At 40.3% G+C, this 26,030-nt stretch overlaps 1 protein-coding gene and 1 non-coding gene across 4 annotated transcripts in view; one reads left to right on the forward strand and one right to left on the reverse strand.

The window, feature by feature from the left end:
• STEEP1 (STING1 ER exit protein 1) overlaps positions 1 to 22,134 on the reverse strand; it is a 54,670-nt gene extending 32,536 nt beyond the window's left edge. For 2 of the 3 annotated variants that reach the window (XR_009006734.1, XM_057538834.1), the window contains exons 1-3: positions 21,972 to 22,134; positions 19,178 to 19,295; positions 27 to 68 (exon numbers count right to left, since the gene is read on the reverse strand). Coding sequence is in view for 2 of the 3 variants with exons in the window: in XM_057538834.1 (XP_057394817.1) it covers positions 27 to 68; positions 19,178 to 19,295; positions 21,972 to 22,095 (284 nt within the window). In the remaining variant the exon portion in view is untranslated. The remainder of the gene's footprint in view (positions 1 to 26; positions 69 to 19,177; positions 19,296 to 21,971) is intronic. The other variant, XM_057538835.1, reaches the window with a different exon arrangement.
• TRNAK-UUU (transfer RNA lysine (anticodon UUU)) lies at positions 12,493 to 12,567 on the forward strand. The gene has a single exon. It is a non-coding gene; the product is annotated as a tRNA-Lys (tRNA).
• Positions 22,135 to 26,030: the final 3,896 nt, after the last annotated feature.

Raw genomic sequence — 26,030 nt, forward strand, 5'->3', positions numbered from 1 at the left:
GAGAAACCCACACTGTTAATACTTACTTTGCACATTTCTTCCTGTACTGTCGTTCAATGCCTTCAGGCCTGCACAGAAAATGGAAGTTAAAAAAAAAAAAGATACGAACAAATCTCATAACCTACCAACCTCACTAGCTCATTTCTTCAAATGCTAAAAGGGCTTTTCAAAAGTTATCCTTTCATAGCTCAGCTGCTTATTTACACATGTATTCATTTTAAAGCATTCCTTCCTTCCAGAAACACTTACTGAGCCCCTAAAATGGGGCAGGCACCTCCCTGACAAAGGAGGAGGCGCGGTAGTAGCTGTGGTCACAGCGGCAGTTGGGGTCACAGTAACAATGACAACAATAACAAGAGTGGCGATCACTGGTATAGCTTTTATTATGTACCAGGGGCTGTTCTAAACTGTATGTGTACTAGCTCATTTGATCCTTACAACAACCCTGTGAGGTAGGCCATGTTATCATTCCCATTTTACAGTTGAGGGCGCCTAAGCACAAAGCAGTTACATAGTTCACCCAAGGTCATAGAGTTAGGAAGTAGAATACGTTGAATTCAAGCCCCGGCAGTCAAGCTCAAGAGCCCATGCAACACTGCCTTAGATAATCAACTGGGAAATAAAGATTCTTCCACCCATCCAGTTGCTTAACAGAAACCTGGGACTCATCTTTGTCTTCTCTTTCCCTCATCTCCCACAACCTACTTCGTCAGCAAATCCTGTGGATTTTACTGTATCTACAAAAAAGGTCTTGAACCTGTCTACTTGTCTCCACCCTCCTGCCACCATCTCAGCCCAGGGCACCAGTATCTCTGCCCCAGACTATTGACACAGCTTCCTGACCAGTCTCTGCACTTTCCCTTCTTGTTTCGATTTTTAAAATAGGTAACATGTGCACATGGTATATGAAAGAGTATAATGTGAAAGGTAAATATCCTCCCTACTCATCTTCCACATACCCAGTTCTCTTCATCAGAGGCAAATACTGTTGCCGGTTTCCTCAGTTCCTCCCAGAAAGAGTCGATGATACAACCAAAGAATCCTTCTTGGCATATAAAGAAAATATTTTTTTCTCTTCCTTTTAAGACAAATGTAGCATACCTTATACTACTCTCTACCTTTTTGTTCACTTAAAAATCATTTTTATTTTAAACTTAATTTTATTTATCTTTTTATACAGCAGGTTCTTATTAGTCATCAATTTTATACACATCAGTGTATACATGTCAATCCCAATCGCCCAATTCATCACACCACCACCCCCCGCCACTTTCCCCCCTTGGTGTCCATACGTTTGTTCTCTACTTCTGTGTCTCAATTTCTGCTCTGCAAACCGGTTCATCTGTACCATTTTCTAGGTTCCACATATATGCGTTAATATACGATATTTGTTTTTCTCTTTCTGACTTACTTCACTCTGTATGACAGTCTCTAGATGCATCCACGTCTCTACAAATGACCCAATTTCGTTCCTTTTTATGGCTGAGTAATATTCCATTGTATATATGTGCCACATTTTCTTTCTCTATTCGTCTGTCGATGGGCATTTAGGTTGCTTCCATGACCTGGCTATTGTAAATAGTGCTGCAATGAACATTGGGGTGCATGTGTCTTTTTGAATTATGGTTTTCTCTGGGTATATGCCCAGTAGTGGGATTGATGGGTCATATGGTCATTCTATTTTTAGTTTTTTAAGGAACCTCCATACTGTTCTCCATAGTGGCTGTATCAATTTACATTCCCACCAAGAGTGCAAGAGGGTTCCCTTTTCTCCACACCCTCTCCAGCATTTGTTGTTCGTAGATTTTCTGATGATACCCATTCTAACTGGTGTGAGGTGATACCTCATTGCAGTTTTGATTTGCATTTCTCTAACAATTAGTGATGTTGAGCAGCTTTTCATGTGCTGCTTGGCCATCTGTATGTCTTCTTTGGAAAAATGTCTATTTAGGTCTTCTGCCCATTTTTGGATTGGGTTGTTTGCTTTTTTAATATTGAGCTGCATGAGCTGTTTATATATTTTGGAGATTAATCCTTTGTCCATTGATTCATCTGCAAATATTTTCTCCCATTCTTTTTTTTTTACCATCTTTATTGGAGTATAATTGCTTTACAATGGTGTTTTAGTTTCTGCATTATAACGAATTGAATCAGTTATACATATACATATGTTCCCATATCTCTTCACTCTTGCATCTCCCTCCCTCCCACCCTCCCTATCCCACCCCTCTAGGTGGTCACAAAGCACCAAGCTGATCTCCCTGTGCTATGCGGTTGCTTCCCACTAGCTATCTATTTTACGTTTGGTAGTGTATATATGTCCATGCCACTCTCTCACTTTGTCCCAGCTTACCCTTCCCCGTCCCCATATCCTCAAGTCCATTCTCTGGTAGGTCTGTGTCTTTATTCCCCGTACCACTAGGTTCTTCATGACCTTTTTTTTCCCCTTAGATTCCATATATATGTGTTAGCATACTGTATTTGTTTTTCTCTTTCTGACTTACTTCACTCTGTATGACAGACTCTAACTCCATCCACCTCACTACAAATAACTCAATTTCGTTTCTTTTTATGGCTGAGTAATATTCCATTGTATATGTGTGCCACATCTTCTTTATCCATTCATCCGATGATGGACACTTAGGTTGCTTCCATGTCCTGGCTATTGTAAATAGAGCTGCAATGAACATTGTGGTACATGACTCTTTGAATTATGGTTTTCTCGGGATATATGCCCAGTAGTGGGATTGCTGGGTCATATGGTAGTTCTCGTTTTAGTTTTTTAAGGAACCTCCATACTGTTCTCCATAGTGGCTGTATCAATTTACATTCCCACCAACAGTGCAAGAGTGTTCCCTTTTCTCCACACCCTCTCCAGCATTTATTGTTTCTAGATATTTTGATGATGGCCATTCTGACCGGTGTGAGATGATATCTCATTGTACTTTTGATTTGCATTTCTCTAATGATTAATGATGTTGAGCATTCTTTCATGTGTTTGTTGGCAATCTGTATATCTTCTTTGGAGAAATGTCTATTTAAGTCTTCTGCCCATTTTTGGATTGGGTTGTTTGTTTTTTTGTTATTGAGCTGCATGAGCTGCTTGTAAATTTTGGAGATTAATCCTTTGTCAGTTGCTTCATTTGCAAATATTTTCTCCCATTCTGAGGGTTGTCTTTTGGTCTTGTTTGTGGTTTCCTTTGCTGTGCAAAAGCTTTTACGTTTCATTAGGTCGCATTTGTTTATTTTTGTTTTTATTTCCATTTCTCTAGGAGCTGGGTCAAAAAGGATCTTGCTGTGATTTATGTCATAGAGTGTTCTGCCTATGTTTTCCTCTAAGAGTTTGATAGTGTCTGGCCTTACATTTAGGCCTTTAATCCATTTTGAGTTTATTTTTGTGTATGGTGTAAGGGAGTGTTCTAATTTCATACTTTTACATGTACCTGTCCAGTTTTCCCAGCACCACTTATTGAAGAGGCTGTCTTTTCTCCACTGTATATGCTTGCCTCCTTTATCAAAGATAAGGTGACCATATGTGTGTGGGTTTATCTCTGGGCTTTCTATCCTGTTCCATTGATCTATATTTCTGTTTTTGTGCCAGTACCATCTTGTGTTGATTACTGTAGCTTTGTAGTATAGTCTGAAGTCAGGGAGCCTGATTCCTCCAGCTCCATTTTTCGTTCTCAAGATTGCTTTGGCTCTTCGGGGTCTTTTGTGTTTCCATACAAATTGTGAAATTTTTTGTTCTAGTTCTGTGAAAAATGCCAGTGGTAGTTTGATAGGGATTGCATTGAATCTGTAGATTGCTTTGCGTTGTAGAGTCATTTTCACAATGTTGATTCTCCCAATCCAAGAACATGGTATATCTCTCCATCTATTTGTATCATCTTTAATTTCTTTCGTCAGTGTCTTATAATTTTCTGCATACAAGTCTTTTGTCTCCTTAGGTAGGTTTATTCCTAGATATTTTATTCTTTTTGTTGCAATGGTAAATGGGAGTGTTTCCTTAATTTCACTTTCAGATTTTTCATCATTAGTGTATAGGAATGCAAGAGATTTCTGTGCATTAATTTTGCATCCTGCTACTTTACCAAATTCATTGATTAGCTCTAGTAGTTTTCTGGTAGCATCTTTAGGATTCTCTATGTATAACGTGATACACCATATTAATAAATTGAAGGAGAAAAACCATATGATCATCTCAATAGATGCAGAGAAAGCTTTCAACAAAATTCAACACCCATTTATGATAAAAGCCCTGCAGAAAGTAGGCATAGAGGGAACTTTCCTCAACATAATAAAGGCTATATATGACAAACCCACAGCCAACATCGTCCTCAATGGTGAAAAACTGAAACCATTTCCACTAAGATCAGGAACAAGACAAGGCTGCCCACTCTCACCAGTATTATTCAACATAGTTTTGGAAGTTTTAGCCACAGCAATCAGAGAAGAAAAAGAAATAAAAGGAATCCAAATCGGAAAAGAAGAAGTAAAGCTGTTACTGTTTGCAGATGATATTTTCTCCCATGCTGAGGGTTGTCTTTTTGTCTTGTTTATGGTTTCCTTCGCTGTGCAAAAGCTTTGAAGTTTCATTAGGTCCCATATGTTTATTTTTGTTTTTATTTCCATTACTCCAGGAGGTGGGTCAAAAAAGATCTTGCTGTGATTTATGTCAAAGAGTGTTCTTCCTATGTTTTCCTCTAAGAGTTTTATAGTGCCCGGTCTTACATTTAGGTCTCTAATCCATTTTGAGTTTATTTTTGGGTATGGTGTTAGGGAGTGTTCTAATTTCATACTTTTACATGTACCTGTCCAGTTTTCCAAGCACCACTTATTGAAGAGGCTGTCTTTTCTCCATTGTATATCCTTGCCTCCTTTGTCATAGATTAGTTGACCATAGGTGCGTGGGTTTATCTCTGGGCTTTCTATCCTGTTCCATTGATCTATATGTCTGTTTTTGTGCCAGTACCATATTTTCTTGATGACTGTAGCTTTGTAGTATAGTCTGAAGTCAGCGAGTCTGACTCCTCCAGCTCCGTTTTTTTCCCTCAAGACTGCATTGGCTATTCGGGGTCTTTTGTGTCTCCATACAAATTTTAAGGTTTTTTGTTCTAGTTCTGTAAAAAATGCCATTGGTAATTTGATAGGGATTGCATTGAATCTGTAGATTGCTTTGGGTAGTAGAGTCATTTTCACAATATTGATTCTTCCAATACAAGAACATGGTATATCTCTCCATCTGTTAGTATCATCTTTAATTTCTTTCAGTGTCTTATAGTTTTCTGCATAGAGGTCTTTTGTCTCCCTAGGTAGGTTTATTCCTAGGTATTTTATTCTTTTTGTTGCAATGGTAAATGGGAGTGTTTCCTTAATTTCTCGTTCAGATTTTTCATCATTAGTGTATAGGAATGGAAGAGATTTCTGTGAATTAATTTTGTATCCAGCAACCTTACCAAATTCATTGATTAGCTCTAGTAGGTTTCTGGTGGCATCTTTAGGATTCTCTATGTATAGTATCATGTCATCTGCAAACAGTGACAGTTTTACTTCTTCTTTTCCGATTTGTATTCTTTTTATTTCTTTTTCTTCTCTGATTGCCGTGGTTAGGACTTCCAAAACTATGTTGAATCATAGTGGTGAGAGTGGACATCCTTGTCTCATTGCTGATCTAAGAGGAAATGCTTTCAGTTTTTCACCATTGAGAATGATGCTTGCTGTGGGTTTGTCATATATGGCCTTTATGATGTTGAGGTAGGTTCCCTCTATGCCCACTTTCTGGGGAGTCTTTATCATAAACGGGTGTTGAATTTTGTCAAAAGCTTTTTCTGCATCTATTGAGATGATCATACGGTTTTTATTCTTCAATTTGTTAATATGGTGTATCACATTGATTGTTTTGCGTATATTGAAGAATCCTTGCATCCCGGAGATAAATCCCACTTGATCATGGTGTCTGATCCTTTTAATGTGTTGTTGGATTCTGTTTGATAGTATTTTGTTGAGGATTTTTGCATCTATATTCATCAGTGATATTGGTCTGTAATTTTCTTTTTTTGTAGTATCTTTGTCTGGTTTTGGTATCAGGGTGATGGTGGCCTCATAGAAGGAGTTTGGGAGTGTTCCTTCCTCTGCAATTTTTTGGAAGAGTTTGAGAAGGATGGGTGTTAGCTCTTCTCTAAATATTTGATAGAATTCACCTGTGAAGCCATCTGGTCCTGGACTTTTGTTTGTTGGAAGATTTTTTATCACAGTTCCAATTTCATTACTTGTGATTGGTCTGTTCATATTTTCTATTTCTTCCTGGTTCAGTCTTGGAAGGTTATACCTTTCTAAGAATTTGTCCATTTCTTCCAGGTTGTCCATTTTATTGGCATAGAGTTGCTTGTAGTAGTCTCTTAGGATGCTTTGTGTTTCTGCAGTGTCTGTTGTAACTTCTCCTTTTTCATTTCTAATTTTATTGATTTGAGTCCTCTCCCTCTTTTTCTTGATGAGTCTGGCTAATGGTTTATCAATTTTGTTTATCTTCTCAAAGAACCAGCTTTTCGTTTTATTGATCTTTGCTATTGTTTTCTTTGTTTCTATTCCATTTATTTCTGCTCTGATCTTTATGATTTCTTTCCTTCTGCCAACTTTGGGTTTTGTTTGTTCTTCTTTCTCTAGTTCCTTTAGGTGTAAGGTTAGATTGTTTACTTGAGATTTTTCTTGTTTCTTGAGGCAGGCTTGTATAGCTATAAACTTCCCTCTTAGAACTGCTTTTGCTGCATCCCATAGGTTTTGGATCTTCGTGTTTTCATTGTCATTTGTCTCTAGGTAGGTTATGATTTCCTCTTTGATTTCTTCAGTGATCTCTTGGTTATTTAGTAACGTATTGCTTAGCCTCCATGTGTTTGTGTTTTTTACATTTTTTTCCATGTAATTCATTTCTAATCTCATAGCATTGTGGTCAGAAAAGATGCTTTATATGATTTCAATTTTCTTAAATTTACTGAGGCTTGATTTGTGACCCAAGATGTGATCTATCCTGGAGAATGTTCTGTGCACACTTGAGAAGAAAGTGTAATCTGCTGTTTTTGGATGGAATGTCCTATAAATACCAATTAAATCTATCTGGTCTATGGTGCCATTTAAAGCTTCTGTTTCCTTATTAATTTTCTGTTTGGATGATCTGTCCATTGGTGTAAGTGAGGTATTAAAGTCCCCCACTATTATTGTGTTATTGTCAATTTCCTCTTTTAGAGCTGTTAGCAGGTGTCTTATGTATTGAGGTGCTCCTATGTTGGGTGCATATATATTTATAATTGTTATACCTTCTTCTTGGATTGATCCCTTGTTCATTATATAGTGTCCTTCCTTGTCTCTTGTAACATTCTTTATTTTAAAGTCTATTTTGGGCTTCCCTGGTGGCGCAGTGGTTGAGAATCTGCCTGCTAATGCAGGGGACACGGGTTCGAGCCCTGGTCTGGGAAGATCCCACATGCCACGGAGCAGCTGGGCCCGTGAGCCACAATTGCTGAGCCTGCGCGTCTGGAGCCTGTGCCCCGCGACGGGAGGGGCCGCGATAGAGAAAAGCCCGCGCACCGCGATGAAGGGCGGTCCCCGCACCGCGATGAAGAGTGGCCCCCGCTTGCCGCAACTGGAGAAAGCCCTCGCACGAACCGAAGACCCAACACAGCCAAAAAATAAATAAATAAATAAATAAATAAGAAAATCCTTTAAAAAAAAAAAAAAAAAAGTTAAAGTCTATTTTATCTGATATGAGTATTGCTACTCCAGCTTTCTTTTGATTTCCATTTGCATGGAATATCTTTTTCCATCCCCTCACTTTCAGTCTCTATGTTTCCCTAGGTCTGAAGTGGGGCTCTTGTAGACAGCATATATATGGGTCTTGTTTTTGTATCCTTTCTGCAAGCCTGTGTCTTTTGGTTGGAGCATTTAATCTATTCACGTTTAAGGTAGTTATCAATATGTATGTTCCTATTACCATTTTCTTAATTGTTTTGGGTTTGTTTTTGTAGGTCCTTTTCTTCTCTTGTGTTTCCCACTTAGAGAAGTTCCTTTAGCATTTGTTGTAAAGCTGGTTTGGTGTTGCTGAATTCTCTTAGCTTTTGCTTGTCTGTAAAGCTTTTGATTTCTCCATCAAATCTGAATGAGATCCTTGCCGAGTAGAGTAATCTTGGTTGCACGTTCTTCCCTTTCATCACTTTAAGTATATCATGCCACTCCCTTCTGGCTTGTAGAGTTTCTGCTGAGAAATCAGCTGTTAACCTTATGGGAGTTCCCTTGTATGTCATTTGTCGTTTTTCCCTTGCTGCTTTCAATAATTTTTCTTTGTCTTTAATTTTTGCCAATTTTTTTTTAAATTTTTGCCAATTTGATTACTATGTGTCTCGGCGTGTTTCTCCTTCGGTTTATCCTGTATGGGACTCTCTGCCCTTCCTGGACTTGGGTGGCTATTTCCTTTCCCATGTTAGGGAAGTTTTTGACTATAATCCCTTCAAATATCTTCTCGGGTCCTTTCTCTCTCTCTTCTCCTTCTGGGACCCCTATAATGCGAGTGTTGTTGCGTTTAATGTTGTCCCAGAGGTCTCTTAGGCTGTCTTCATTTCTTTTCATTCTCTGTTTCTTTATTCTGTTCCTCAGCAGTGAATTCCACCATTCTGTCTTCCAGGTCACTTATCCGTTCTTCTGCCTCAGTTATTCTGCTGTTGATTCCTTCTAGTGTATTTTTCATTTCAGTTACTGTATGTTCATCTCTGTTTGTTTGTTCTTTAATTCTTCTAGGTCTTTGTTAAATATTTCTTGCATCTTCTCGGTCTTTACCTCCATTCTTTTTCCGAGGTCCTGGATCATCTTCACTATCATCTTTCTGAATTCTCTTTCTGGAAGATTGCCTATCTCCATTTCATTTAGTTGTTTTTCTAGGGTTTTATCTTGTTCCTTCATCTGGTACATAGCCCTCTGCCTTTTCATCTTGTCTATCTTTCTGTCACACTTAAAAATCTTGCTCAAAAAATATATGTGATCCTTCCCCATCAACTGATAAAGAGTTGCTTCATTCTCTTTAAGGGCCACATTCCATCCATTTGTATGGATGAAGCAAAATGTCTTTTACCTGCTGGATAAACTCGTAGAGTGTATCCACTTTAAATTCTGATAGATACAGCCAAATCACTCTCTAGAGAAGTTGAAGCAATTTATACCCCCACCACCAATGTGAGACTTCCTGTTTACTTACAGTCTCACCGACACAGTATGTTATTAAAATGTATTATTGCCAATCTGGCACGTGAAAAATGTGATCTCATAATTTGCATTTCTTTTTTTAAACAGCGAAGTCAGGCATCTTTTCATACATTTAAGAGGCATTTGTATTTTCTTTTCTGTGAACTGTCAGTTCATATTTTTGGTGTATTGAGTTGTCTTTTTATTTTATATTATGGAGACTTGCAAACGTTAAGGGGCCTTGCAAATATTTCTTCCCCAGTTTGACATTTGTCTTTGACTTTTTCCCCCCATGGAAATTTTAGATTTCTGTGTGGTCAAATCAATCGTGTGTATGATAGTTATTAGGCCTTCTCCACTCTAAATTCATATCTAAAATAAAAATTCTGATCGCTTATTCTAGAACTTTCTTCCATTACCATCTCACTCTAAATCATTATCTAAATAGAGGCAAGAGTGGCTTCCCAAGACAGCTAGAATAAAGTGCAAACTCCTTACCATGGCCTTCTAGGCACTGACTGAGCAGAGAATGGGGCCCAGCATCATCTCCTACATTCCCTCCCTACCTCACTGTGCACTCTCGCACCAGCCTTCTTTTGTTCTTGGAACAAACAAGTGCTTTCCCACCTCTGAACTTTCACACACACTCTTCTCTCTGCACGGAATGCTCTTCTCACCACTTTGCCAAGCCTGTCGCATTCTCATCTTTTTTGGTCTCAGTTCAACTATCACCTAGACATAGAGGCGTTCCCTGAACACCTTTTCGAAGAGGTTTTCATGTAATTCTGTATGAGCCCTTTGTTTCATTCATATGACTTACCATAATCATAATTACTTTATTTTTCTGTCATCCCACTAGACTGCAAGGTCCATGAGATCAGAGGTCAGTGGAGACCATGCCTGTCTCACACACTATCCCCAGAGCTAAGCATAATACTGCAATAAATACTGACTAAATGAATTCTTATAAGAATTTCAGTTTAGTGAGGAAAATTATAACCATGGAGGTAAGTTCTTAAATGGAGGAATGTATATGGTGTAATGGGAACACAGAGGTGGGAGCACCAAGTCTGTCTGAGTCAGTCATGGAAGGCTTAATGCAGGGCTGATGTTTAAGTCAACAGTCCTGATAGAAAACAGTATTTCAGGCAGAGGGAGAACTATGTGCAAAAGGCAAAACAGTACAGCATATTCACAGAATTACAAATAGTCTAATGTTCTTGGGACCTAAAAAAATCAAGGGAGTACTACTGATCTTACAGACATTAAAAAGATTCTAAGATTATACTATGAACAACTATGTACCAACAAACTAGATAACCTAGATGAAAAGGACAAATTCCTAGAATGACAGAATAACACAAACTACCAAAACTCACTGGAAAAGAAATAGAAAATGTGAATAGACTATAACAAGCATAAAGAGATTGAATTAGTAATCAAAAAACTTTGCACAATGAAAAGTCCAGGACCAGTGGCTTCACTGGGGAATTCTACCAAAAGTTCAAAGAAGAATTAATACCAATGCTTCACAAACTTCAAAAGAGGAAGAAACACTTCCCAACTCATCCTATGAGGCCAGTATTACCTCAATACCAGCCAAAGATATCACAAGAACAACAAAAACAACAAACTAGAGATCAATATTGTTTAAGAATATACAGACAAAATTCCTCAAAACAAAAAATAAATACAGGGGCTTCCCTGGTGGCGCAGTGGTTAAGAATCCGCCTGCCAATGCAGGGGACACATGTTCGAGCCCTGGTCCAGGAAGATACCACATGCCGCAGAGCAACTAAGCTCGCGAGCCACAACTACTGAGCCCATGTGCCACAACTACTGAGCCTGCACGCCTACAGCCTGTGCTCCGCAACAAGAGAAGCCACCGCAATGAGAAGCCCGTGCACCGCAACGAAGAGTAGCCCCCACTTGACGCAACTAGAGAAAGCCTGCACACAGCAACGAAGACCCAACGCAGCCAAAAATAAAATAAATAAATAAAATTTTAAAAAAATACAGGCAAAACTGAATCAAGCAACATATAAAGAAGGTTTACACCACATGGCCAAGTGGAATTTATCCCAGGAATGCAAGATGGGTGCAACATACAAAAAAAGATCAATCAATGCGATACACTATAATAATAGAATAAAAGAGAAAACACACATGATCATCTTAACAGATGCATAAAAAGCATCTGACAAAATTCAAAGCCCCTTCAATACACTAGAAATAGAAGGGAACTTCCTCTACCTTAAAAGGGGCATCTATGAAAAATTCACATCTACTAAGCCACATAAACTAACATCATATTTAATGGTGAAAAACTGAAACCTTTCCCTCTAAGATCAGGAAGAAGACAAGGATATCCTCTCAACACTTCTATTCAACACTGTACTGGAAGTTCTAGCCAGGGCAATTCAGCAAGAAAAAGAAATAAAAAGCATCCAGATTGGAAGGGAAAAAGTAAAACCATCTCTATTTGCAGATGATATAATCTTATACATAGAAACCCTAAAGCATACACACACACACACACTATTAGGACTAATAAACAAGTTTAGCAAAGCTGCAGGATATAAGATCAATATTCACAAATTAATGGTAGCCTTATACACTAGAAATGAACAATCCAAAAACGAAGTTAAGAAAACAACTCCAGTTACAATAGCATCAAAAAGAATAAAGTACTTAGGAATAAATTTAACAAAGGAAGTGCATAACTTGTGCACTGAAAACTACAAAACATCGCTGAAAGAAATTAAAGACCTAAGTAAATGGAATGACACTTCATGTTCATGGATTGAAGACTTAATATTGTTAAGATGGCAATACTTTCCAAATGAATCTACAACTTCAACACAATCCCTATCAAAATCCCAGCTGGCTTTTTTGCAGAAATTGACAAGCTGATCCTAAAATTCACATGGAATTGTAAGGAATCCAGAACAGACAAAACAGTCTTGAAGAAGAACAAAGTTGGCGGACTCGCACATAATTTCAAAACTTAATACAAAGCCACAGTAATCAAGACAGGGTGGTACTGGCATAAGGACAGACATATAGGTCAGTGGAACAGAACTGAGAGTCCACAATAAACCGATACATATATGGTTAATTTATTTTCAGTGGTGCCAAGACCATTCAATGGGGGAAAGAATAGTCTTTCAATAAATAGTACCAGGATAACTGGATATCCACACACAAAAGGATTAATTTAGATCCCTACCTCAAACTATGTACAAAAATTAACTCAAAATGGGGAGTTCCCTGGTGGTCCAGTGGTTAGGACTCTGCATTTTTCCACTGCAGGGGGCCCAGGTTTGATCCCTGGTCAGGGAACTAAGATCCCACAAGCTGTGTGGCATGGCCAAAAAATAAATAAACAAAATATTTAAAAATTAACTCAAAATGGATGAAAGACTTAAAGGTAAGAACTGGGACTTCCCTGGTGGTCCAATGGTTAAGACTCTGCGTTTCCAGTGCAGGGGGTGTGGGTTCGATCCCTGGTCAGGGAACTAAGATCCCACATACCAAGGTGCAGCAAAAAAAAAAAAAAGGTAACAACCAAACCTATAAAACTGTTAGAATACATAAGTATAAATCTTCAAGACCTTAGATCAGGCAATGGTTTTAAAAATATGACACCTACAGCACAAGCAATCAAAGAAAAAATAGATAAATGGGACAATTAAAATGAAAACCTTTTGTGCTTCCAGGAATACCATCAAGAAAGTGAAAAGGCAACCCACAGAATGGGAAAAAATATTTGTAAATCATATATCTGATAAGGGACTAGTATCCATAATAAAAAATTCTTACAACAATAAAAAACACAAATACTCCATTTAAAAAATGGACAAAGAATTTTTTTTAATTTATTTATTTTATTTATTTATTTTTGGCTGTGTTGGGTCTTTGTAGCTGTGCGTGGGCTTTCTCTAGTTGCGGCAAGTGGGGCCTACTCTTCATTGCAGTGCACGGGCTTCTCATTGCAGTGGCTTCCCTTGTTGCGGAGCATGGGCTCTAGGTGCGCGGGCTTCAGTAGTTGTGGCACGTGGGCTCAGTAGTTGTGGCTCGCGGGCTCTAGAGCGCAGGCTCAGTAGTTGTGGTGCATGGGCTTAGTTGTTCTGCGGCATGTGGGATCTTCCTGGACCAGGGCTCAAACCCATGTCCCCTGTATTGGCAGGCAGGTTCTTAACCACTGTGCCACCAGGGAAGCCCAAAAATGGACAAACAATTTGACTAGACATTTCTCCAAAGAAGATACATAAATGACCAATAAGGACGTGAAAAGCTCAACATCATTAGCCATCAGGGAAATGCAAATCAAAACCACAATGATACCATCTCATACACACTAGGATAGCTATATCAAAAAGGCAGACAATAACAATTATTGGCAAGGATGTGGAGAAACAGGAACCCTCATACACTACTGGCAAGAATGTAAAATGGTGCAACTGCTTTTGAAACCACTCCTCCAGGTCCTCAAAAGGTTAAACACAGAGTTACCATATGATCCAGCAACTCATACATATCCACCCATGAGAACCAAAAGCATGTTCACACAAAAACTTGTACACAAATGTTTACAGCAGCATTAGCCATAATACTTTAAAAAGTTAGTTTAAAAAAAACAAAAACACAGGACTTCCCTAGTGGCGCAGTGGTTAAGAATCTGCCTGCCAATGCAGAGGACATGGGTTCGAGCCCTGGTCCAGGAAGATCCCACATGCCGTGAAGCAACTAAGCCCGTGTGTCACAACTACTGAGCCCGCGCGCCTAGAGCCTATGCTCTGCAACAAGAGAAGCCACCACAATGAGAAGCACGCACACCGCAACGAAGAGTAGCCCCCACTGGCTGCAACTAGAGAAAGCCCACGCGCAGCAACGAAGACCCAACGCAGCCAAAAAAAAAAAAAAAGAAAGAATGATTTATTGAGTCATTCTACACATGGATGAGCCTTGAAAATATACTAAATGAAAGATGGCAGTCCAGTGGTTGGGACTCCATGCTTCCACTGCAGAGGGCACGGGTTCAATCCCTGGTCGGGGAACTAAGATCCCGCAAGCCGCATGGCACAGCCAAAAAAGAAAAAAAGTTCATCTTCCTGAGTATTGAGACTCTAATACAAATAAGACAAGGGTTTTAAGTGGTACAATTATAAAGAAGTGATTAATATGAGCTAGATATTTGTACTTAATGGACCTTGATTTTCTTTCTTGTCCTTAATCTCTAGGAATATGTGAGATAGGAAAGGCCAAAGACAAAATAAAACATTCTCCCTGGTTGTGGTAGCAGCATCTAAGATGGCCCCAATGATTCTCGCCCCCTGGTATTGACATAATAATGTCAATAATCCTTGTATAATGCCCTCCCACAATGAACACAGCTGACCTGTGACACCAATAAGACATTGAAGAAATGATGGTGTGTAACTTCTGAGTCTTGGTCATAAAAGACATTATAGCTTCCAACTCGCTCTCTCTTGGATTACTCACACTGTGGGAAGCCAGCTGCCATGTCACGAGGATACTCAAGCAGCCCTATGGAAGATCCTTGTTCTAAAGAACTAATGCTTCTTCCCAACAGTTAGCACTCAGCTGCCAACCATGTGAGTGAACCACCTTGGAAGTGGAACCTCCAGCCCTAATTAAGACTTCAAATGACTGCACCCATGGTCGACCTCTTAACCACAGCCTCATGAGAGACGAGAACCATCCAGCTAAGCTGTTCTTAAATTCCTGACCCACAGAAACTATATGAGATGATCAATGCTTGCTGTTCAAAAAAACAAACAACAACAACAAAAAAAAACCATAGGAATACCAGGAGATGAGGATGAACAGGTAGGCTAGGGCCAGATCATAGAGAGCCTTCAGACTTGGATTTTATCCTGCTAGCCAGGATTTTTTAAATTGCACTCCACAATGATCCCTAAATGAAATCGGATAGGAGAAAGGGGAGAAGTCCTTAATGGGTTGGGCTCAACTCTTCCCCAATCAGAGAAGCTTCTTGCTTATTTATACTTCTGGTAAAAATTTCATTTGAAGAAAAGATTCATTGTTTAAAAACGTTTGAAAGGCACTGCTGTAGGTGATGAAGAATCACTGAAAGATTTGAAGCAGGAAACTGACATAACGTGCATGTGAGATCATTCAGGCAGTAGACGATAGACTGGAGGAGAGCGGGGGGTGGGGGGAGGTAAGAGGACACTTCGATAGCCCAAGCAAGTGATGCTGGGTACCAGAATGATGGCAGTGTGGCAGGGCTGAACAGGAGGAGGCAGCCACAAGACAGACTAGAAGGTAGACTCGACAGTACATGGTGAGTGACTGGATGTGTGCAGGGGATGGTGGGGGGCAGGGATGGATGAGACAAAGACAGGACTGGCTCCCAGATTTCTGCCCCGGGCCACTGCGTGAATGGTGATGTCATCGTAGGAGGAGGAAAAAGAAGGAATTGTGTTTAGCTGACACCTTCAGAGACCTGACTGCAGTGGCTTCAACACAAGAGTTTCTTCTCACGTAAAATAAGTGTAGAGGAAGGCGGTTCCTGGTAATGGTTGAGACTCAAGGATAGCATGGCAAAAACTCTGCAATCCTTGTGGCCTTCCCTTTCCAGTCCCAGGATGGCTGCTGGTGCTCCAATTATCACGCCCGTTTTCCAAAAAGCAGGAAGGAATGAGAAGAGTAAAAAGGACTTTCCTTGGAAGCCCCACCCAACAACTTCTACTTCTGTCCATTTTACTTGGCAAAAGCTAAGTCACCTTCAGAATCTTAGGGGGTTTTTGGAGTGGGGAGAAGCTGGAATATGTACCCTATCTTTACAGACACTGGTATATAGGCAGGTAAAATAGAAGAGTGTTGGAGTGGTGCTGAGTGAACCAATCTGTGGGACTTTCCCAAGTTAGAGAAATGAGTTTGGCTTTAGTCATGCTGTATCTGAGGTAAAACATCAGGTGAAGAGGTAGAATAGGTAGTTAGATATACAGTTCTGGGCACAAGAGAGACACGGAGGCAGATCTAGATTTTGTGAGTCATCAGCATATAAGCGTAACTGATGCCATGAGAGGTGGTGAGAATGGCCAAGGAGAGTACAGAGAGAGAGGGGATAAAATCAAGGTCAGAACCCTGGGGAATGCCAACATTTAAGGGGCAGGAAGAAGAATCCAGAAGACTGAGAAAGCCAAAGAAGTAGAAGGAGAATCACAAGAGTAGTTTCACAGAAGTCAAGGAAGGAGACAGCATCAAGGGAGGCATGGTCAACAAAGATCCAGATAGAAAAGCACCCACTGGATGGGCAACTGGGGAAGCAATGGATGAGGGAGGGAAGGTAGCAGGGAACAACAGAGTCAAAGGAGAGGTACTTTAGAATGGAAGACTTGGAGGTGGAAAGTGACAGGCTCCAGGGCATGCATTAGGCAGACTGCCATATTTTCAGTAACTGGGGCGCCCACACTCATCTGGCTAAAGAACAGGAGGGGTAAGATCAGACTGAAATTTCACCCCTGCTAAGAAAGGAGCATGCTAAAGTGGGCCCTTGGAAAGACTGTTCATGATTAGAGCAGGAACTATGTCAACCAAGGGGGAAGTCTACCATGCCTTGTGGGTAAACTCTGAGAGCTCTGTGGCCCAACAGAGTCACTGGGCCAGAGGCTACTGGCCTGTGCAATACCCGGCACTAAGGCTGGGCCCAAAGCTGGCTCACTTCCAGGATCAGGCTGACTGGATCCCAGGGTTGCCACTTCAGCCTGGGGCCTCCCAGTTTTCTGGCCTACAGGTGCGGGCATCTGCCTTATAGTGCCATAGGAGCCTGTGGCCTAGTTGTGTTGTTAGATTACTTTCTGTATTAACTAATATATATACATTTAATACATATTATCTAGAACTGTTATATATAATTATGATACATGTAATAAATATTTTAGCAATCCTAAAGACAGTCAGTTGAGAATTTTCAAAATCAGAAACCTAAATAAAGGTTAATAGAGGGAGAAAAAGCACAAGAGAATGGATTAGCTTTAGATAGGGCATGTTATTTATAAACCTTCCTCTATACCACAACGGAGGACTTCCCCAATGTTACCTGGAGGGCCTTCCTTTGTGAATTTCATATGTTTTATAATCTGTGTCCCCACTTGTATCCTGTATATAAGCAATTTTCTCTTCAACTACATAATTCTAGAAGCCCAGTTGTCACAGTGGTGCCTGATTTGGTACTGAATGTCGCCTAGCAATAGTTTCTAACTGTTTTCATTAGCGTGGGCTGATAACAGTTTGGTTTCTTAAATAAACATAGCTAGATGTCAGCCTGTAGCTTTTTCTGGTTCAACACTAGAATATAAGCTCTGTACGGGCAAGGTTCTTTGCTTGTTTACTGGTTGTACTGGTTTGGATAGTGTCCCTTAAAAAGTTATGTCCTTCCAGGAACCTCAGAGTGTGACCTTATTTGAAAAGAGGGGCATTGCAGATATAACTAGTTAAGATGAGGTCACAGAGATGAGCAGAATGTTCCCTTAATTTAATATAACTGGCGTCCTTATAAGAAGAGAAGAAACAGAGACAGAAACACAGGGGAAAAGCCATACAATGTTGCAGACAGAGACTAGAGTGATGCATCTACAAGTCAAGAAATGTCAAGGACTGCCGGCAAACACCAGAAGCTAGGAAGGGGCAAGGAAGGCTCCTCCCCTAGAACCTTCAGAGAGAGCATGGCCCTACCGACACAGTAATCTCAGATTCCAGCCTCTAGAACTGTGAGACAATTCATTTCTGTTGTTTTAAGCCACCTAGTTTATGGTACTCTGTTATAGCAGCCCTAACAAACTAATATACTAGTATATCCCAGACTTTTAGTACAGTACCTGGTACACAGTAGGAGCTCAATAAATGAAATATTTGCTGAATGAATAAATGGACTTAGAGCAGGATGACCTCTCTGTGGCATTTGGCACCTGTTGATGACCACCCCCTTCCCTCACTTCTTGAAATTCTCTCCTCTTCTGTTTTCCACATCACCAGGTTCTCCTGGTTATGTTCCAATTATTTTGTCTGCTTTTCAAACATCAGTGTTTCCCAGGATTATGCCTTCAATCCTCTCTTCTTGCTCCACACACTTTCCATGTAATTGTATCCCTTCCCAGGTTTCAATTCCCCATATACACCAAGGACTCCCAAATCTAAAACAGATCTAACCATGTCACTCCTCTACTTAAAAAAAGAAGATGGCTATTGCCTAAAGATAAAGTCCAAACTTGTCTACTTTAGCATTCTACTCTGTCCTCACCCCAGGATGCATGAACCCCCTCCTGTAAAGTAACTTAGGCTCTAGCCACAAGGGACTACTTAAATTTCCCAGGCACACCATATTTGATGCTTTTAATGCTTCCAGAGTCCCTCCACCTGGAATGCTCCTCCATCTACTTGGTGAAATCCTAGTTCAAGGCCAAACACAAATGCCACCATCTTCTGGTGTCTTTCTTGACCACCATTCAGGCAAGATGATCTGCTGCTGTCTGTTTTCCCATAGGCTTCTGTTCACCACACCAGTATTTTATCATATCACAATAGGTAATCTGTTCCCTCACTGAGCCATGAGCTCTTTAATGGTAAGGACAGTGCCTTATTTATCTTTGCAGATCCAGTCCCTAGCTCAGTGCCTGGCACCTGGTGTGCTGGAGATTACAGGTTGAATGAACTCATTCTGCCTGCAAAAACCCCAAATTACAGCTATCAAATGGCAACAGAATCACACATCTCAGCACCACTTCAACAAAGCACAATAAAGATATGGCTGCATTAACAGAAGTTAGAGACCCACCACAAATGTCAAAGTATTGGGCCCCAAATGGATGACCTGTTCCACACTAGATGGGGTATTTATACTCCTCAGAACTAGACCCCAAGACAACCAGGAAATCCTAGACAGAGAACATCAACCTCTTACCTCCGAAGATACATAGTCTCCTCGTCTTCTGTGTTACAAAACTTGTGGGCGTGTTTGGCAGCATCAATCACACGGGACCGATCCCGAGGCCTCATGGGCAATTTCTCCAACTGACAGTCTGACGGAATGGAGAAAGATTTGGTCACGAGAGCCACTGAAAAATACCCTGAGGCAATCAGAAGCTTTCAGTGGGGCCCTTAGCACTGTAATTTTTACTATAATTATCACGCTTATTGAAGCCTATTATTGAATGTTCCAACTAAAAATGACTTGGTGTCAGGAGACCTGGATTTTAGCCCCAGCTCTGGCTAATCACTTCCTCTCTAAGGCTCTTTCTCCTTACTTGATTATATTATCTCAAAAGTCCTTCCCACACTGCAATTCAAGTTTTCTATGAGTATTACTGATCCTGGTACACTTGGCTTGTGCTATAATGCATAAGAATGAGAAGAGACGATCAAGCGTCCTGGAATGCCTATGAGGAAGGCATTGATTGGAAAAGTTGGATAAGTGCTTCGGAAAGGAGAGAGTGGGTATGCTATTATATATATGGTATGTGAATGACTCATCCCAGTTAGAGGAGTTCTAATCCAAAAGCAATGAAAACATACAGGAAATAAATTAGGTACAGTTATAAAGCAGACGGAAAATTGATACAATGCAAATTAAGTACCTAAAGGATGACAGAGAAGTCAAGTGATCAGAGTGATTGGAGATTCATGGAGGAGGTGGAGAGGGGAGTTAGCATGAGGCAGTTTGCACATCAGCTCGTGACTCTTCTCAACGACCTGCCGGAGTAGACATTTACTATTCCTAGCTTAAAAGTAAGGGAATTGAGGATTAGGAAGGCTAAGAGGTCGGCCACGCATTTAACAGGAAGCAGAACAAGAATTCAGACCCATCTCTAAGTGATCAAAAGGGAATTCATTTACTCAGTAAATATGGGAGGGCCTTCTATGTACCAGACACAGTTGGAACACTGTGCTGAGGATTCAGCAAAGAACCGAGCAGACAAAGACCCTGACCTGATGAAGTTTACAGGCCAGCAGAGGAGGCAGAAATTTTCAAATTAATAATTATATAACATGATCTTGGATAATGATAAGTGCTAATACAAAAAGTTAGACAGGATATTAAGAGGGTGCACAGTGATCCAGATAGTGATAAGTGCTACCCAGAAAAATCAGGCACGGTAAGAGGAGAAAGAGTGACAGGGGTGCTATTTTAGATAAGGTAGTCACGGAAGGGTTCTCCAAGGAAGTGACATTTCAGCAGAGACCTGAATGAAGTAAGGGAGCATGGAGGGGAAAGGGTTTGAGGCAGAAGAAATACCAATCCCAAAGGCCCTGCAGGCAGGAACATTTTGACATGACAGAGAAAAATCAAAAAGGCCACTGTAGCTGGAGTGCAGTGAGCAAGGGAAAGAGTGTTAGGAGATGAAATCTGAGAGGTAGCTCGAGGTCTGATCACACAGGGTCTCGTTATGGCCTTTGGTCTTATTCTTGGCGTTACAGGAAAACACTGGTTTGGAACAGGACTCTGGGGACAAAGAGTGGTGAGCAAGAGACTACTGTGGCAATCCAGGTGAGGGATGGCGGTGGCTTGGAGAAATGGAGGTGGTCAAAAGTAGATTCTAGATAGATTTTCAAGGAAGCACCTGCAGAATTTGTTGATGGACTGGATGAAGAAGTCAAGAATGATTCTGAGATACTCTGTGAAGAGTGGTACCACTGACTGTGATAGGCAAGTCTGAGAGGAACAGTGGAGAGCAGAAAGTAGGAGATCATGAAGTTAATTTTGAACATGGTCTCCCTCTCTCTTTTCTTTTTTTAATTTTTAAAAAATTGTATTTAAGTATAGTTGATTTACAACGTTGTGAGAACACGGTCTCTTTAAGAGGTCCATTAGCCATCCAAATGGAGACGCGGAGTAGGCAGCTGGAGTTTGAGAAGAGGTGCAGGTTAAAGAGGAACATTTGGGAGTCATCAGCATATAGACGGTATTTAAAGCTTGGGAATGGTTGAGATCGCCTAAGGAGTGAGTACAGATTGAGAACACATGAGAGGACTGAGCCGTAGGGCCGTGCAATGTCTAAAAGTCTGAGACAGAAAAAGGAGCCAGACACTGAGAAGGGGGAAAATCAAGGTAGGAGAAAAATCAGTAAAGTGTGGAGTCTTGGATGCAAATGAAGGGTTTCAAGAAGGATGGAGTGATCATCTGTCAAATGCCACTGAGAGGGGATTTACATGAGCACTGATAATTGACCACTGTAACTGGTAACACGTTCGTTAGTAACTTTGACAAATATGATTTGGATGGTGAGGTGAGAAGGAAAGCCTGCTTGAAGTGAGGGCAAGAAGGAATGGGAAGTGAGGATGCAGAGACAGCCCATATAGGTAATTCTTTTTAGAAGTTTTGCTATAAAAGAAGCAAAGAAATGAGGTTATAGCTGGAGGAGAATGCAGGATCAATGCGGGTAGGAGGTTATTTTCACGTAACATCAGAGCTGTTAAAATATCCTTGTATCCGGCAGAAAGGTTACAAAGTTTCTAGACGCAGAGCGGGAGGAGAGTGAGTATATTTTTTATGGAAGAGCAATTTAGTTTTGAGAGAGGTCTGGATACAGAATCACATGGTTAAACAGAAAACCGAAAAGCTGCCCTGGAGTGGGGCTGGATGGGTACGGAGGATTTTGATGGAGAAGGAAATCCTCGCATAGACTCGGCTGCCAGATCACAGCCAGAGGAAATGCGCCCTCGAGAACCCGAAGTTTCGCTCCTTGCAGACTACTCACCCAGCACCAGGACCATCTGGCCGCATAAACAGTAGTAGACGTGAAGGGGCTTCTCGCCGTCGTCATACTCCTCCCGGTCCCGGGTGTCGGAGCAGACTACGGACCGGGAAACTACTTTAGGCATAGCTCAGAGCAGCAGTAGGAAAACAAAAGGCAAAAGTAAGAGTCGCGCAGAAATGACGTCACTCGTGCGTCGCGACTCTCCCCTACCTAGGCTGGTCACGTGTCCGTAGTAGTCGTGTGAGCTTCCCGGCCGTACCATTAGGCTAAGATGCATGGGGACACCCTGAGTCTCCCAGAACCTGACCTAAGTTCTCTGGGACTGCTTTACTTGGGACACTCTTAATAATTTAAATTATTCATTTATATTTCTATACACGTATACGTATGTATATGCATATATACATATATATGACTAGATATAAGAAAGAACTATTTACACTTTATATGCATGATACAGATTTTAGGTGTGCCTCTAAATATGATTTTGATTGGCTGTATTCAGGATGAGTACCTAATGAAGTAGAGGAATGTTAAAAATTGAGATCTAATTCACATAACATAATTCACCCTTTTTTTAAATTAATTTATTTTTTGGCTGTGTTGGGTTTTCGTTGCTACACACAGGCTTTCTTTAGCAGCTAGAGGGGCTACTCTGTTGCGGTGCGTGGGCTTCTCACTGCAGTGGCTTCTCTTTGTTGCAGAACATGGGCTCTAGGCACGAGGGCTTCAGTAGTTGTGGCGCGTGAGCTCAGTAGTTGTGGCTCACGGGCTCTAGAGCGCAGACTCAGTAGTTGTGGCACATGGGCTTAGTTGCTCCGTGGCATGTGGGACCTTCCCAGGCCAGGGCTCGAACTCGTGTCCCCCGCATTGGCAGGTGGATTCTTAACAACTGCGCTACCAGGGAAGTCCCATAATTCACCCTTTTAAAGTGTATAATTCAGTGGGTTTTAGTACATTCACAAACTTTTGCAACTATCACCACTACCTAATATTTTCATCATCCCCAAAAGAAATCCCATATCCCTTAGCAGTCACTCTCCCCACCTCTTTCCCAGCCACTGGCAACTACTAATCTAACTTTCTCTCTCTGGATTTGCCTCTTCTGGACATTTCATATGAATGAAATCATACAGTATGTGGCTGTTGGTATCTGGCTTCTTTCACTTCTGTTTTCAAGGTTCAACCATGTTGTACCATGAATCAGTAAAAAAGTAGTAATGAATCAGTAAAAAGGAACTTCATTCCTTTTTATGACTGAATAATATTCTGTTGTATGGCTATACCACATTGTGTTTATTCATTCGTCAGTTGGTGGACAATTGGGTTGTTTCCATTTTTGTGGTATAAGGAGTAGTGCTACTATGGACATTGGTGTCCAGGTTTTTGTGAGAACATGTGTTTCTATGCTTTTATGTTTTGTGAGGACATATGTTCTCTTGGGTGTTGACTTAAGAGTGGAATTGCTGGGTCATATGATAGCCTTATGCTTAACTTTTTGAGGAACTGCTAAGAGTGTTTTCCAAAGCAAGTTTATTATTTTACATTTTACATTTACCACCAGCAATGTATGTGGGGTTCTGATTTCTTCACGTCCTCACCAATAATTATCTTTGTCTTTTTTATTACAGCCATCCTGGTGAGTGTGAAGTGGTATCTCACCGTGACTTTGATTTGCCTTTCTCTGATGGCTAATGATACTGAGCACCTTTCCACATGCTTATCTTCTTTGGAGAAATGTCTATTCCAATCCTTTGCCCATTTTTAATTGGGTTATTATTATATAGTTCAATTGTGAGAGTTCATTATATATTTTTGGATACTAGACCCTAATCATGTAAGTGATTTGCAAATAGAGGCATCTTAATGATCCCGTTTGCCACAGGTTTAGGAAACATCTTCCACCCTTCCTTCCTCAACCCAGAAACTCTCCCAGAATGCTCTCTGTGGAGGACCAGAGCCTGGGGCAATCCAGAATAAGGACATTGAGACAGTTTACATTGGATAGCTTCAAGTGATGACACCAAAATAGTGGATTTTTAACAGAGAACTTACTGAAGGAAGCAGGAGCTGGTGACCAGAAAATTGACAGGTTAGCTGGAAGAAGTGTAGTGTTCAAGATACACAAGATGTAAACCAATGGGAATTTGAAGCAATCTGCTAGCCCTCAAATGAACATGAGTTAATAAAGTAGAAAAGAAATGTCAAGTCTTAAAGAATCATAGCGTTTGCTCCTTAGATCTTAGTCCAGTGTCATCCCTATGATTCTATGTTCTTTATAATAGTATTTATTGATCTTCTACTGTGTGTTAGGCACTGTGCTACATACTGGTTGCATAGTGATCAATTATAAATAGTCTCCCTCCCTCAAGTGGCTTAGTCAAGCGCAGGGGTGGGTAAAGGGCTAGAGAGTAAATATTTTAGGCTTTGAGAGCCAAGAGGAAAAATCAAGAACATTATGTAGGTACTTATATAACGAGAGAAAACAAATTTCCACAAATGTTTTATCAATGAAATACAAAATATAATAATAATTGAGTATAATTTTTTTCATAATACAGATCTCCTAATAAGAATGGCATTCTTTTATGGAGAGGATAATATTTCACTTAATTAGGGTTCAAAGTGAGTGTTTCCTATCATCAAATCAGTTACAATCTCAATACACTTTTTTTTTTTTTTTTGGCCGCACCGTGCAGCATGTGGGATCTTAGTTCCCCGACCAGGGATGGAACCCGTGCCCTGGAAGTGCAGTGGAAGCGCAGAGTCCTAACCACTGGACCGCCAGGGAATTTTCCTGTTTTTGTTTTTGTTTTCAATATATTTTTAAAGGTTTTTACCTTGTTTCAATTGGTCAAGATTTTTAAGAACCTCACTTTTAATCTGTAATAAAAGTTTACAACTTGATTTTTTCAAGAGTTAACAAACTGCAAGCACCTGTTAATAAAGGTCTTAATAAAAAATCTGTTACAAATATTTATCCATTAATGCTTATCTGTAATAAGATTTTATGTATTTCATCTTTGAGAAAAATCTTAACACAGATAAGTACTGCCATATACTGATATCAATCCACAGGCACCTCTGGACTTCCCTGGTGGTCCAGTGGGTAAGACTCCATGCTCCCAATGCAGAGGGCCTGGGTTCAATCCCTGGTCAGGGAACTAGATCTCCCATGCATGCTGCAACTAAGAGCCCACATGCCAAAATTAAAAGGTACCACATGCTACAGTGAAGATGCCACGTGCCGCAACTAAGACCCAGAGCAGCCAAAAATAAATAGACAGATAAATAAATAAATTTTTTAAAAAAGAATTGCAAAATGGTGACAATTGAGCATTAAGTCAAATGCAAGGTCCTTCTGAAAGCAGGGCCCTATGCAATTGTACACGTTACATGCTTATGAATCCAATTCTAGTTTAAGAGAACTGGTTTCATAGGCATGTAAAAAAAATCCACATGCATCTGAGTTTTAACTGAGCATATTCATCTCTTAGATGGCACTTATAGAATTCTATCAGATTCTTCTCTTGACATTTGCCTTTCAGTATGTTGTTACATTGCAGAATAATCACTTCCAATTGAAGTTTAGGTGGAAGCTCCTCAACTGCAAAGTTAAATTGCTTTTGAAATACAGAAATTTCCTTTGCACTTGCATCAGGGTCCAAAAATCACCACTGGAACTGTAATCTGAGCTCAGAAAAGATATCCACTGAAAATTTGTGTGGGACTGCAAATCTTGATTTTTTGTTTTAACATTTGACAGCACAGGAAGCAATTAAGTAACTAGACATTACTTGTAGTTCAAAAAATGTCAGTTGTCATCGAAGTGATTTCACTGCAGTATAAATTTCACATGTAAGCAGCATTTTGCCTTGTAATTTTAGGTTAAATTTATTAAGTAACATCATTACCTCTACAGCAAAAGCTAATTCCATTCAGTGTTCAATAATAGTGGTTGAGGGTGATTCTTCTGGCTCAGAAAATTTTCAATCCCAGCCACGAGCTATAAAAATACAAAAACAAACAAACAAAACAACAAAAAAACCCCTTATAACT

This window comes from Balaenoptera acutorostrata, chromosome X, assembly GCF_949987535.1.
Source record: "Balaenoptera acutorostrata chromosome X, mBalAcu1.1, whole genome shotgun sequence".
NCBI lineage: Eukaryota > Metazoa > Chordata > Mammalia > Artiodactyla > Balaenopteridae > Balaenoptera > Balaenoptera acutorostrata.